Source organism: Trachinotus anak, unplaced genomic scaffold, assembly GCF_046630095.1.
Source record: "Trachinotus anak isolate AG129_WGS33_773 ecotype Australia unplaced genomic scaffold, CSIRO_AGI_Tana_v1 ptg000008l, whole genome shotgun sequence".
NCBI classification, from domain to species: Eukaryota; Metazoa; Chordata; class Actinopteri; order Carangiformes; family Carangidae; genus Trachinotus; species Trachinotus anak.
This window is the reverse complement of record NW_027273859.1, coordinates 25,209,206-25,224,842: the sequence shown is the minus strand read 5'-3', so window position 1 is coordinate 25,224,842 and position 15,637 is coordinate 25,209,206. Positions and strand designations below refer to the sequence as shown.

Genomic DNA, 15,637 nt, shown 5'->3' with positions numbered 1-15,637 from the left:
AGCAGATCTCAGGCAAACACTCAGAGAAATGGTGGGTCCAGGTGGGTGGGGGTTGGGCCATGGCTGAGAGCAGTGACTGCTTTGTTGTGACATCACAAAGGAATGGAAGTCCTGACGGCTAATTTCAAGGCTCAGTTTCTGAATACAGGCTGTGTGCATTTCTCTGTGGACGGAGCTCTTTGATACTTTTACAGTATTAATATAGAACCTAGAGCTGCTTTATAATCAAAAGAGACATGGAAATCTCACTTTATATAAAATGGGACCTTTAAAAATGAAAGGATTTCATATGTTTTTAAAAATAACCTTCCATATTTGCCACTGAGTATGTTCTTTGAATTACAGATTTGGTGTTCTGCGTCATCAGATATTATAGTTGGAAGATGCATTTTTCAGATCCTGAATTAAATAATCATAAATATCAGTGTCTTCTTATACTTATACGCTCCTTTGAGTTCCTCATAAGTAATTATTTTACAAATATCCATCAGATCATGCAGGATTTTCATGTCTAGGAACAATGTGAAGATGAGTGATATGATCAGTCACACAGCCTTAAACATCACAGCCACTCAGTGAGAAACACTTTGGAAGTGAACTTTCCAGGCACAGCTGTGGAGTTTGGCGTCAATAACACAAGCGTTTGTTTGTGTGTGTGTGTGTGTGCGGCTGGTGTCGCCCATGCAGTGCTCACACACAGTGACTTTTTTTGCTTTTTTGGGTTGTTTTTAGTGGCGCACATGGGCGCTAAAGTAAAGCACTACACTAACAAGAGAGGACCTGACCCTGAGAGGGGGGGCAGTGCAAACTATTTCAAACTTATCAGTATTGAAATCCACTGTGAGTTCTGCTGGGTTTTGTGTCCCCACATAGACCTTTGTCCCTGAGTGTCTGAGTCTCAGGTCAGCTGGTCTCACAACTTTCACCTTTGACCCTGACCTTGTTGCCTGTCTGCAGCTGTCTCAGTGTGGAGGCAGACCAGTGGCACCAGGGTCAACACTGGCAACAATACTGGGGCAGATCTAACTAAAGCAGCCAGGGCTTCCCGAGGCTCAGAGGCCAGTTCTCTACAGAGTGGGAGACAGTTTGCTGTTCGTCTGCTGCCAGGGAGATATTGATATTTTTGTATTGAGGCTGCTGACATTCAGTGTCAATCAATCATTCAATCAGTCAGTCAGTCAAACTGTATTTGTGTAGAACCTTTTGTGCAGGTTAGTGCAACTCAAAGTGGTTACAGGTGACTGACAAGCTGATGCAAATGTAAACATTAAAACAATTTGAAACAAAAACTAAAAGGAATAATGATAGTTATAAAATAAAGCTAGATAGAATATATAAAATGACAAATAAAATCGTAAAAATCAAAGATAATTGGCTGTGGTTCATACATTGGAAGCATGTCAGAAAAGTCGGCTGGTGCAACACTTTGTTAACGCAGGTGAAATTTTAAAATCAGTATCAAGTATGTTGGAGATGTGACCTTTTTTATGGCCAAACACGTCCAGACATTCAGTCTTTCCTGTCACAATTTTAATTAAATTTGTGAACAGCAAAAGTTGACTTCAGGAACATAGAGCAGAGTTTAGAGGAGGTGGCTGTAAGACACGATGCTTTGTTTCTGTGCCTGAGGTGAGTGTTTGTGTGTCAGATCAGTGTAAAAACAATTCACTCATGTGTTTGAGAGCCTGTTTTAGTGCTGTTGTTCACACGCCACGTGTGTGTGCATGTTGTTTAGAATATGCTGACTGTGAACGGGGAACCTCATGGGAGCCTATTAAGCAGACAAATCCTGGTAGTGTAGTCTCTTAACGTGGCTAGTTACAGTTAACGTGTGAGGAAGGGACATCAGGTTTATCTTGCACTGGGCCTGGAAAAATGCATCAAGCTAGCCGAGGACCCCCACCACTCTTTTTCTGTCATTCCTCAGGAAGTTGCAGGTGTCCTGATGATACCTTTTCATTAAATGATGATGAAAAATGTGTGTGTGTGTGTGTGTGTGTGTGTGTGTGTGTGTGTGTGTGTGTGTGTGCTGGTGTGTTACAGAATTGTCCACTTATAGGAAGGCACCAAAGCTTAACAAATGTCCTCTCTGTGTTTTACAGGGGAGCCTTTTCGGTGGTGCGCAGATGTGTTAAGCTGTGCACAGGACAGGAGTATGCTGCCAAAATAATCAACACCAAAAAGTTATCTGCAAGAGGTAAGCACAGCATTATTTCTGGGGTTATTATTACAGGTGTTGCCACTGCAGTGTGCGCGTGGTGGTTTGTAAAGTGGGGTCTAAAACAAAAACAGTACAGTTGTATTTTTTCTGTTGTAAAATAATAGAAACTACTAAAATCACAATGTGTAACCAGACAAAGAAGACTAATTTGTTGATAGTCTCTCTGTCCCTGTGGTCACCTCACCACCTACAGTGTAGACAGTTATAAGGTACCTAACAGCCGTGAGCGGTCAGATGGTGCTGCGTAGGACAAAACTTTATGAGAAAAGGACGACAGCAGAGCAGTCACAGAGGCTTGTGACACAGAAGTTGAAATGCAGTTAGTACTATACTGTGGTGATGATACTAATCTTTGTAACTGATGGATTCAGTGGTTGTAATTCTGTGTCCTGGACTCAAGGTTCCCAGTTCAGTTGTGCTCTCACAGCAGCCGGGAACACATGGGTGACAACAACACAGCAGCAATGATACCCACCCCAGCGTAGAGGGGAGGGTACAATTATCATAGGCAAAAGAAGTCACAATATTTCTCTTGATATCTATAGAAAATGTGTGATAACAATAATAACATTATTATTATTGTTATTGTTAAGTCACCTTCACGTGTTTTATCTCTTAAATATGAGTGTAGGCAGGTGGAAAGAGAGTCTGTAAGTGTAACTGTACAAGTGTACAAAAAGAACAATTACATGTGATGGATGGTGAAAAGGAAACCACATGAACAGATAAACAAGCAATCCACAAGGCCTAACATCTGCCATCATGATATTAACATATGTGTATTGTTAACACAATATCAATATTTCATTTTTTAAATATCATGGTGATCGTCAGCACTGGTGTCACAGCACCCGTAGTAGAGGGAACTGGTTTTAGTCCAGAGTTTTAGAAAACAGGCAAAATCAGGCAAAAAATGAAAAGCAAAAAATTATAGAATCAAATCATCAAAGTACAAGTGTTGGTTTCATAGGTAGACAACCTGTATCACAGCACGACCTGCAGATGGAAATGTACATGATAAATAAATTAATAAAGTAAAGTAAACAGTGTTTCATGAACATCTGTAAAATACTCCTCAACAGTTCTGACAATCAATTATTTAAAAGAAACACAAAGCAAAAAAACAGAAAAGGCTATTTTATTGCCAAAAAAATCCTTGTACCAGCTTCTCAAATATGAGCGTTTTGCTGCTTTTCACTGTCTCTGTCTGTTGAAGAAATTGTTGGTATTTTTAACAATCTTCAGACATTGCATAGACAATGTATAAATAATTAATTGAGAAAATAATCAACACATGAATCAATGATGAAAACAATAACTGGTCACAGTGCTACATTTGACTAAAGAAAGATGGTGGAAGTCATGTTTTATAAATCGTTCTTTTCAGTTCATCATGTTAAAGTCAGTTTGATTTAATGACAGATTTCTCTGTCATTTCTTTTTGTTGCTTTTCCTGGCATTTTGCCATTAAATGATCTTTTTATAAAAGCACTAAGGCTCTTAGCTTTAAGTTCTTTAGTATCGATTGCTTGAAGAAGTTAAGAAGACGAAGTTAAGCTGCCTCCACTGTTACACTGTTTAAATAAGTGGATGAAAGTCTCAGCTAAATGCCTCAAATGTAATATAATGTTTTACTATATAAATGTTTTACGAAAGGAAAAAAAAAAAGCTCTTTTAAGAACTTTAATTTGTGTCACAAGCTTCGCGGCAGTAACAGTTTAAGTCAAAGGCAAGGCCAAATGCCACGAGGACCAATCGGGCTCCAGATTGGTCGCTGTGGCTCTTCATACCACCACTTGCCCCGTGTAAATCTCCTGCTGCCCCTGCAGCCTCGTAACTGGAGACCCACTGCCGAGGCCCTGCCAGGTGGCACCGCACTGACACTCAACTGTTACCCTGCCTTCACACACACACACACACACACACACAAACGGGGCCACTGCTTGTGTGTGAAAATGTTGAGTGTGTTGGAACAGGCATTTTAACAGGCATTAGCAGAGGGCATCAACCCAGCATGTCTGGTCATATCTGTCTGTCTCTCATGAGCGTTGGTCTCAATTAGAGGCACATGATTTGTCTGTGCTACCCACCTGTTTGTGAGGGAAATACTTTCTTACTGGATAATTATTAAAATATCAACACTGTATGTGGGCCATGTGTGAGATAATGCTCTGTAAGTGGTGATGACGACACTGTAGTGTTGATAAATAACTTAGATGATGTTGTAACGCACTTCTGGCCTTGTATTTCAGCGTATTATTTCCAGCCACAGCAGACATTTGGCAAAAACAAACGTTTTTTTCTCTTGTTCAGCCAGTGAGAGGTTTGTCATGTATTTGTATTTTTCAGTTGTCTCAGCTTCCTTACTTCGCCATCTCCAGAAGTGTCACACTAATCTTCACATCACATTGTTCCACTTTCCCAAATTGATGCGGTACTTCTTACGTGAATGCGTGGCATGTTCAGGTCTTATTTTTATTCTACTGTGCCATGTCAAATTTTCAAAAATAATGGATGACTGTCAGTTTAAGCCATTAGTCAATTAGTTGTCACACGTAAATGATATTAATTTAATTAGTTTAATTTATATTTTTCTGGGGGAAAATGGTTTGAGTCCAGTCCTGGGAAAGAATGGTAGAGGCAACATTGCTAACACTGTGCTACATCACAATGTGACATGAGACTGACTAAAATATAAATTTTACAAGCATGTAAAGGAAGCGAGCCGTCTCTTAATGGCACCGGAAAAAGTGGTCATGATTCTGAATTTGTATGTTAGCGCGAGTGGCCGCGCTAAGTGGCTAACATCAGGCTTCTTACATGTTTCAAATGGCAGGTGTTGTTTGCAGTTGATAGATGAGAGCTGAATGTTTGCAGTCATCTTTTATTCTCTTAAAAGAATCCCACGCTTTGTATTTCCTGTCTGACATACATGTATGTAACTACTGTAACAGGCTGCTCTGTGGTCACAGGTTGTGTTGATATTGGACATACTGTGTCCCCTAAGAGTTGCCTGCTTGTGACACATGTGTATTAGGAAAAGTAAAGTTGTTGCTGCTGTTCATTGCGCTACGTTTCTAAATAATGCTTATTATTTTAGTGCTAAATATATGCTCAATCACATTACTGTCTAATACCCGCAGGGACGATGTCTGCTGCCACTTTCTGTGGAGTTTTTTCCCCCTTGACCAACCGACCAATCAAAATTTGGTCGGCTAACCCTCTTAGGAGGCAGCCCTAGTGGTGTGCATGTCTGCACATGATGTATCTCCACAACAAGATGGAAACAGTAAGACAGTGAGATCTTATTTCAGAATTTATTATTATATATATTTATTCTTTATATCAAAACAAAGAAATAGAATAAAAAAAAAAAACAAGATGGTAAACAACCATTTGTTAGATCTACATTGTAATTTGAACGTTGTGTCCCAGTGTCCTTGGCAGCAGTTATGTCACTCTTGTCATATTCTGACTATATGTCAGTGCAGCGAGCAGGTTTTAATGAGATTAAACCCATCCTAGATAATCCTGCTGCTATTAGCAGGAGGTTAGCAGTCAATCCCAGTGAGTGGCTTAATGAGACCCAATACAACACACACACACACAGAGAGAGAGAATGAATAATTCACCTACAGGTTGTGCTATCGTTGGACCTATACATTTCACTCCAGCTGCTTTATCGGGGGGTGCAGCTGCTTGCAGCTTTCCACCATATTTCAGAGGCACAGCATAATCTCCCTGCTTCAACATTTGATAGCAGGACTGATCTGACCTGACTTGGTGGTGCGCGAGGCTTGTGCTGCGCTCCTTACTAATGGATGAACCATGTTCTATGAAACAGCAGAGCCGGCAGAGCTGCTGCATACTACTTCTACTCCAGGTCCTAATTATAGCTCCATGACCTATCTGACATGGGCTGCCGCAGCCAGGTTTCTTGGCAGTAACGACGACTTGCTGCTCTACTTTAGAAGTGGGATTTGGTTTAGGTCGTTTTGCTGTTGTAATATCTCTCAGACAGCAGGTAAGGTCGGTGAGCTCAGAGCCCCGGTCGCAGCAGTTTAAGAGGAGCGTTTGTTTAGGACCAGCAGATGGAGATGGTAGCCGAGAGGAGGGAGGGGTCATGTGAGAGAAGGCACCCCAGGCACTTGGCAGCTGAGGGCCATGCGCCTGTACGCCTACATGCCTTTAGCACGGGACTCTCATCTGACTCTCTCTCTTTTTCTCTGACACACACATACACACACACTCATACAGATATTCAGACAGCAGTAGCAGAGGAGCGGAGACTGTAATGCGCTCAGTCAACTGGACGGTGAATCTATCACAGTTACAACCAGAAGAGACTAAGGATTTCTTGTTTATCGTAGTCTAAATACTTGAAGCTGTGATGATTCACTGAGTCAAAAGTCATAAAACACCAACTCGGTTATGCTGTTCAACACAGGCATTTATCAGTTTGTGATTAAATATAGTTGTAGCCTGGTTGTGTGCATGAAAGTGGAGGAAGGACAAGATAAAAAACATTGCACATTTTATAACATACCAACACACAACACACAGCCAGGTTTCTCCTCTGTGTGTAACATCTCCTCACCAGCCCACCTCACCCCTTCCCCTTCAGCAGCCGCCAAACAGTTAATGCCAATCCAACACATGTCAACAGGAAATGTAGGGCAGGTCTGTTGGGCAAGGCTTCCAGCCAATCACAGAGCTTGTTTATTGGCAGTGATCTCTGGACACGGGATGCCAGAGGTTGCTCTATGGCCTTGTAATTTATCATGATAGAGAGCAGTTGTGCTCGTGTGTGTGTATGTATGTCCAGGTGTGTGTGTGTGTGTGTGTGTGGTGTTTGAGATTCACCTGCAATGCAGTAGCAATGATCTGACCTGGTTTTGGCCAGCCAGCTTTGTGTCAAAGTCAAATAACCAGGACAGATGTAGTCCTCTCAGTTGAGTGCGCATTACACCTTATTGTAAAGCCTTAATATGAAATCACTTTAGCTGTAATTATAACTAACTCCTGGTTTATTAGAAACACGTGACGATTTCATGTTCATGTTGCAGTTTAATTGAAAGATGACACACAGCACCACCTTCAAGGGGATTACAGATGATTTTGTTACTCATTCTTTCTAACTGACATTTTCTGACGCTGTGATATGACTTCCCTCCTTAGGGATGAGGCTGTTTTATGACACTGTGTCCCTCTGTCATGCCGTTACTGTAAAATGCGTAGGAAACAGCAGGACTCATGACCTACACATGGCTGACCACAGTGCAGATTGCTGCAGCTGGTGAGAGTCATGCTGATGCTGCGAGTCAAATGCACTGAACAATGGTTATATCTGGCTGTCTTTTTACATCTTCTCCCCTCTTGGGACTTCCGTCCTCACTGGTGATGATTAACCCAAATTTATTCCTCTCCTCTCGTCTCTGCTCCTCCAGCATACACTGTAGATTCCCATAGACTTCACTGAATGCTGTCCTTGGGTTATCTCACTCAGTGAACGCTCAGTGCCTTTCTGTTCTTCTCTGCCACCTATCTCCTCCTGCTTGTCCTCTTTTCTCCGCTTCGACTCTCGTCCCCCCTCAGGACCAGTCCTCATCCTCCTTCCTTTCCCCGCCCTCTCCTCTCATTTCTTATTTACCCTGCTGCATCAGAGACGCTGGATTTGGTATCTGACTGATTGGCTGTTTGACTGGCTGACTAAATGAATATTTGACTGGGTCACAGAGCTCTAAAGCAGCCTGCATTACCACTGCTACATGGACACAGTTGCGGACAGTAAACTTATTACAGTAGGCAACGCACCAAGGAGGTTATGTTTTGATCCAATTTGTGTTATGTGGAGAAAAAAAGAAGAAGAAAATATTTTTTTACCCTATAGAATAGGCAATTTTAAACATGTTTACTTCATAAAGAATCTTTTTTTACAAAGCTGACAGTAATCACACTAATTGTCTGTCACTGATGCAGTTTCATTTTTCTATAACGATTCAATTTAAAGATTACAACCAGACACATTTGAAAAAGTGTAAAAATTTTGTGTTCACATTAGGTTTTAAACACTTCACCAGCCTCAACCTGTCCAACCGTTTCTCGTCGGATTAATGTTCATATACTACTCAACTGTTTTCCTAATTAAATTGTGGTGGCAATATATTCACTGGCTGCATTAATGAGTCAATGTCTTTTTTTTCTTGAATGAATAAAGCACAACATTTATTGAAGTAAATACTGATGAAAATCAAGCATTTAATTATGTTAACATGTCATCTGATGTTTTTCATATAATACATGTCATGAGTGACACAACGCCATTACTGCACATTTCCACCTTGGAACTGCAGTGAACTAACAACTAATGACAGTCTCATAAAAACTGATTCAGACAGTTAGAGATTCATGCGCCATATTGACAGAACCAATCCTGTCAACTTGCGGGCAGGGGGGGGCCCGGGAAAATAAACCCAAAACCTTGTCAGTAGAGAGAACAAGAGTTTGCATTAGCACAACCACTAACACTGTGTCAGCCACTGCCAGTTACAAGCTAACAAACAGCATAAACAAATAGAAGATGCTAACTACACTCACCGTTCTGATGCATCTGCTAGTTGCGGGTTTTTGGTCACAACAGAGTCCTCATCGGAGTCTGGGTCTGACTGAAACTCAAACATGTGGCTAAGTCTCTCTGATGTTTTTTTTCTAACGCTAACCATATTGATAAGCACTACTCTTTCATCAGCACAGCCACCAACACTGTGTCAGCCACTGCCAGTTACAAGCTAAGAAACAACAAGTAACTGTATACTGTTCTAAAACGTCTTCTAGTCGTCTCAAAAACTCCTGAGTCTGGGTCTGACTGAGGCTCAAACATGTGGCTGAGACACTGATGTTTCCTCCGCTGATCATCTTGATACACACTTCCCTTTCAAGGGTCAACCTAATGTAAGCAGTGGTGGTTGGTCTGTGAACGTTTTACTAATAAGTTCACTATCAGCGTATTTACGACTTGCCAAATGCGGAAATTAAGAACATATCCTCATTTTCTAATCCAATAACAATTACATATCCTACAAAACACATTTGCTATTGCAGGTCAATTCCAATTGTATATAAAGATAATGTTTAGGAGACAGGAACGTAATAAGTAGCTAATATAATGACACATCAACAAAGTCTGTTAATTAACCGGTCCGTCCATCCATCCATCCATCCATCCATCCATCCATCCATCCATCCATCTGTTCTGTCCACGCAGCCACTATCCATCACACATCCATTCAACCACTAACCCATTTTTACTCTCAGCATCTACAAAACCCAGAGCAAACACTGACTAGCTGATTAGCTGACCATCTGTATTCAGAACTTCAGCTGTGGGAACATCAAAAAAGACTACGATTCCCCAGACCGTCCCTGCAAATTCATCCACAGCTCTCACTGCCTTTTAAACCCTAACTCTGCCCCTCACCCAGAAGCCAGTACAAAGCCTTGTATGAATTTTCTACCATTGGCAGGTCATCCGTCTTTCACAGGGTTGGCTGTAGGTCTATCTTCCATTGATCCAGCCACCCTGGTAAAGCTGGGATAAAGGACCTGAAGAGCAACGTGTCTTGTTAGAGGGGAGGCTTTATATCTCATCTTCAGGCATATCCAGCTGTAAATCCCAAGACAAGTACTCTGTGATACATATGATTTTCCAATCTCAAAGGATCTTAAGCTGAGGTGAGGCTAGGAAGAGAGCTAATCGTAACTTTCAGTTGATATATTATTTATAGTTTCCACTGAAGTAGGAAGAAATCAAGGATGAAGACAGTCAATTTCTCATTATTATTTAATTAAAACAATGAATAGTTTTTACCATCACATCTAGCAATATGACAGTATTTCCACTTGAGTCACACAGTCATGGAAAGACGTGTAGATAACAAAGGCTCTGTCTGGCCATCTGCTGCGCTAAGCTAAGAGGAACCATAGCTCTTACTCTGAGCCAATTCTGTACTTGCAGAGCAATGTCAGCAGATGCCACTGACAGAATGAAATGTGATGCTTTTGCTTATGACATGTTTTCTACCATTTGACATTGTAGTCCGATGTGTAACATATCTGGGAGTGTTCGGCACAAGTGGACAGTTGGAAATTTTCAAAACGCGGGATAGGTCAGACAGTCAGGGGGAGTTCAGCTGCAGGGAGAGAGCGGCAGTGCTCTTCCCCTCGTGATACCTCTTCCCCAATGATTAACATATGATATTTAATGTATTTCTGAACACGCTGATAAACTGCGAAAAGATTATCTTTGAAATTGAATGAAAAAACATTCTGGTGCGTCCATAGCCTCCTCCAAAACCAAAATGAAAAACTGAAGAACAAATGAATAAGAGTGAGGGAAAAGAAACGAAGTAGCAGGCGGTAGGTCGGTGAAACAACAGCAACAGAAAGACACCAACCGGGCTTTGTGTGTGGTAATCGCTCTCGCGTTTTTCCTCCTTCCTTCCTCCTCTTCTGTCCCCCCCTTCAACGCTCCTCCAAACCTTTCTCCGCCTCGCTCCTCTCATCTTCTAAGACTATAATCACTGGGCTTACGCTTCACTGTCACTCCTCAGTGCCAGCGTGAGTGTGCGCACATGTGTTTTGCCTGTCTATTTGTGTGCGCCTGTATGTACTGTATGTGTGTACAGTATGTGCATGGTTGTGTGTTTTTAAGCCCATGCAACTTGTACACGGGTGTGGGTGAACACATGCATTTCACATGTGTTTCTGCTCTCTGTCGTGCTCAGCAGGCATGCACATACAGGGTGGTCCACCCCCTATTGTGTGTTTGTGTGTGTGTGTGTGTGTGTGTTTGTACGTGGGCAGAGATTGCTGCTTGCTTGATAACCATTGACTCCAGGTTGGCTAGCATCATTAAGCTGTTATATAAGCATATATGCGCAAACACATGTAAACACATAATCTACATACACAACAAATACACTTATCAGACAATACATTAGTAGATGTTTATTGTGACTCAAATAAAATATTATAAATATTATAATATTATAAATATGCTTTCATGATCTAAAATACATATCCTGCTAAAAATTATATTGGAGTTGAAGATAAAAGAAAAAAGAAGAAAAAATATGTCATCAGGGGAGTTTGAAGGTTACATTATCTTCTGAGCTTTCTACAGTACGTCTGCTTAGTGGTTAATGAAGATGTCAACAGATAAAGTTTCCACGCAGATAATGTAATAAAATTTTGAATTAGTAACGGAAAAATATTTTTTAGCATAACTTTTATTTATATATATATATATATAGTTATATATAGTTGGTACAGTGTAACAGAAATAGGTTGAATGAATTTTTCTTTTTTTTTCTTTTTTGGGGAACAAAATATGTGTCCCCCGTTTTCCGTACTGTGGGGCTTTTTTTGTGCAGCTTTAAATCAGCAAATACAGGGAAGAAGATGATGCTAGTTATTAAACATGGATGTAAACAATGAAAAAAAATCCCCTTTGCAGATGTTCTAAGAGGCAGGAAATGCACATTTTGCAGCACATTTTGTTAGACCTCAAGGATACACACAATCTGATTTGGTGTTGGGGTTAGAAAGTGTTTTCAGTCGTCCGTATTGTGTTTGTCTAACGGGCGAGATTTGCTGCTGTATTAATCAATCCAGCTACTACAGGCTGCCTAAGGGCTCATGTTTTACTCACTACTCACTCACGTGTTCATGAACGTGGCCTGAAATTTATTTCTACACCATGAGTCTATTTTCCTGAATAAAACTTGGGCTGTGTTCGGGGAAATGTCATTATTACCTTTGCTGTACAGTCAAATGGGACAACAATGACTATTGACTACCACTACTGTTATGATGTGACTATTAATAAGGAGCGCTCAAACTGGCAAACATTTTCATTTTGCCTTGTATTTGTTGATTCCTGCCTCCACGTTAACATCCGACCTTCATTCCAATAGATGGATTGAATTAACTGTCTTACCTTTAATCTGATAATCTATTCATGCATCAGGGAAGATGATGTACTTCACCACTGATCCTGTCACCTGGAGAAGCAGCACATCTCATTAAAGCGTTTCAGCTTTTTCAGATTTACGCCCACTGCGTGGATCTACCTGCTGTACTTTGTTTGTCGGTGTGTGTGTGTGTGTGTGTGTGTGTGTGTGTGTGTGTGTGTGTGTGTGTGTGTGTGTGTGTTATCTGAGCGGATTTTTATCAAACTTTGTAAAATAACATGTCTCACCACTGTATTTTGACATTTTCACATTTAGCTCAACGGTCCAAAGGGGGTTGCTACATTATTAGGTCATAATGAAACGGTGTATTTGCAGTTGGATTTTAAGAATAACTCCTCATTATCTCTCTCTCTCTCTCTTCTTCTCTGTCTCTCTGTCTCCGTTGCCCTTTAGATCACCAGAAGCTGGAACGAGAGGCTCGGATTTGTCGCCTGTTGAAACACCCCAACATCGGTGAGGATGTGTCTTTTTCTATTTTTGCTCCAGCCTCAGTTTCACAGCGTTTGTTTCGGTTTTGCTTTTCCACTGCCTTTTATAATCACTTTGATGGTATAAACTAAACATTTAAACCTCATTATCATAAAAATGTAGCATTAGTAGCAATAGACAGTCATGTAATACACAAATTTAACTTCATTTCCATTTATGTCCTTTATATCCTATTTCTGTTGATGAAGTAGACCCCTTTCTTGCCATAAACCCCTACCATACTGAAAATATATACTCAGTTATTATGACCCCCTCTGGTTTCTAACCCATGCTTCTCCTTTTTTTAATCCTGCCAGTTAAAATGCAGCAGTGTTATTCTGTGTTATTTAAAAATGGAGGAGCCAAGGATGGATGCATTTTTAAAACCACCAGGTTCCAGCAAGACTGCAACAAGGAACTGATGATAATACACATTAAAATAATGATAAATACAGAGAAACACACATTTATCCCTCAATCTGTTTATCTCTCTCTTCCAGTTCGTCTTCATGACAGTATATCAGAGGAGGGCTTCCACTACCTCCTGTTTGACTTGTAAGTCCTCCTCTCCTCTCCTCTCCTCTCCTCTCCTCTCCTCTTCTCTTCTCTTCTCTTCTCTTCTCTACTCCTCTCCTCTCCCCCACTCTCCTCTCTCCTCTCTCCTCTCTCCTCTCCCCTCTCCTCTCCTCTCCTCTCCTCTCCTCTCCTGTCCTCTCCTCTCCTCTTCTCTTCTCTTCTCTTCTCTTCTCTTCTCTTCTCTTCTCTTCTCTTCTCTTCTCTTCTCTTCTCCTCTCCTCTCCTCTCCTCTCCTCTCCTCTCCTCTCCTCTCCCACCTACACCTTTGATTCCCCACCCTTCCCTACATATACAGTTACATAACTCTCTCCTATATTTCCCCACAACCACCACCACCCACGCCCTCCACATCCATCTCTCGGCAATTCCCTCTAGTTTCTATGGTAACGGTGTGGTGGGAAGGGGGAGGAAGGGGGGATAGGGGGTGCCACAGGAAAGAAGAAATGAAGGAATCCTTGCTTTGTAGTCTTGACACCCCACCACCCCCACCTCCTTTCTATCCAAAGATCCCTGCTTTAATAAATGTGTGTGTGTGTGTGTGTGTGTGTGTGTGTGTGTGTGTGTGTGTGTGTGCGCGTGCAGGGTGACCGGAGGTGAACTGTTTGAGGACATCGTAGCCAGAGAGTATTACAGCGAGGCCGACGCCAGGTAGGAGCACAGCCTTCACTCCTGTATGTGTGACAGGGCATCTCCTGGTCCTTCAATGTTCTGTGTCTTCTCCTGCCTGTTGTTTTTTTTTTTTTTTTTAGTTGTATGTATTTTCCCTCTTCTTCTCTGCCTCTCTTTTCAACTCTCTGCTCCTTCTCTTCTCACTTTCCTCTTCTACTTTTACGTTCTGCTCTGTCTCTTCTTTTCCCATCTCTGCTCCTTGCATCTTTTCACTGCATGTTTTCTTCTCCTCTTTTTAAACTCTTCTTTTTCACTGATCCTCCTCTGTCCTTTGCTTCGTCCTTTACGTCAGTGCCACAGGACTTCACCTCTCACACTGACACAGGAGTTACCTTTATGTCCAGTCCAAGTTTTGACCAATGTGGGTTTAAAAGACCAAATCAGATTTTTAAAAATCAGCTTTTCGGGTGTGGTGAGTCTATTTTGGAAAATGAAAAGCTCAGTTTAAGTAAAATTGACATTGAATGGTAGTTAAGAGTCTGCGAGTTAGTGTCAAATTCGAAGTGCATTGCATTGTAATAAATAGCTGCAAGTGCAAAACATGCAACAGCAAGATGCATAAGGAAAAAAGAGGGTTTTGACTGATACATCTTTAAGTTACAAAAAAAGAAAATACATAACTGTGATTTTTCCCTCAAAGTACATTGAGTGGCAGAAACACAGTCTCTAAAACAGTAATTACATCATGACACAGGAAACTCTGAACCCTGAGTTGTAAAAGTTACCTGGAATAATAAAAACTGAATTATTGGATTATCAACACAGTATTTGTAACCGCACCAACAAACTCTTATTGGTCAAACCTTCAGGATGTTTCCTTTAAATGATCCAGTTTGCTGTTATGCTGCCCCCTTCATTGTCCCCTCACTGAAACATTGTTAAAAACAGGTGTGTAAGCAAAACAAAACCAGTGGCCCTGCCCACCTGTTGCGTCTTTATGTACAGTATGTCAACGCGCCCCCCCCTCCCAGCCCCCACCCCCCTTCTCCTTTTCATTTCTTATCTTGATTTTCATTCAGCCCTCTTCTCTACTTTCTTTTTTCACCTCACCACCACCACCCATGTCGTTTTATATCTCACTCCCACCACTCGTGCTGACTCACAACAGTTCACGTTGGCGGAAGAGGAAATGAGCCGCGGAGGGCGGACAGACAATAGGCTGAGAGAAGAGTGAGAGAGATGCTTGAAAAAAATGACGGTTGTGATGTGGGTGTTCATTCAGCATCGCTGAAAGTGAAAGTGAATCTTGTCAGTGTGGCACAGTGAATTAGGTAATATTAGGTAATTTGAGCAAAGTGTTTTTTTTGTCCAACTGGCTTTGCAGCCAGTTTGTATAACATTTTAATCACAGTCTTAATATCTGAAGAAAGAATGGCATTTATTTTTTAACTTCCTGAATTGAAAAATTAGATTTTCTGGTTTAATCCAGATGAAGTCATGTGGCTGTGAGAAGATCCACTTTTACAGAGAAACATGTTTTTGATATCCTCGGGTAGAAAGTGATCCTAGACCAGGTTTGCAAATGTGAGCTGTAGTGCACAGTGTACTGACATCACATGGCTTGTTTTCTGGGTAATGAAGTCCTCAAAAATCCATTAGTCTGATTAGCCTGTTCCATAAATATAAATAAAAGGCATCAATCTTGCCACATGTAAAGAATGCAAAGGTCCCC

The 15,637-nt window shown here is 41.2% G+C and overlaps 1 protein-coding gene across 22 annotated transcripts in view; it reads left to right on the top strand.

The window, feature by feature from the left end:
• The window catches only part of camk2b1 (calcium/calmodulin-dependent protein kinase (CaM kinase) II beta 1), a 77,112-nt gene that overhangs the window by 3,110 nt on the left and 58,365 nt on the right, over positions 1-15,637 (top strand). For all 22 annotated transcript variants that reach the window (XM_071483764.1, XM_071483752.1, XM_071483760.1 and 19 more), the window contains exons 2-5: positions 2,103-2,197; positions 12,646-12,705; positions 13,221-13,275; positions 13,879-13,944. In XM_071483764.1, the coding sequence (XP_071339865.1) occupies positions 2,103-2,197; positions 12,646-12,705; positions 13,221-13,275; positions 13,879-13,944 (276 nt within the window). The remainder of the gene's footprint in view (positions 1-2,102; positions 2,198-12,645; positions 12,706-13,220; positions 13,276-13,878; positions 13,945-15,637) is intronic.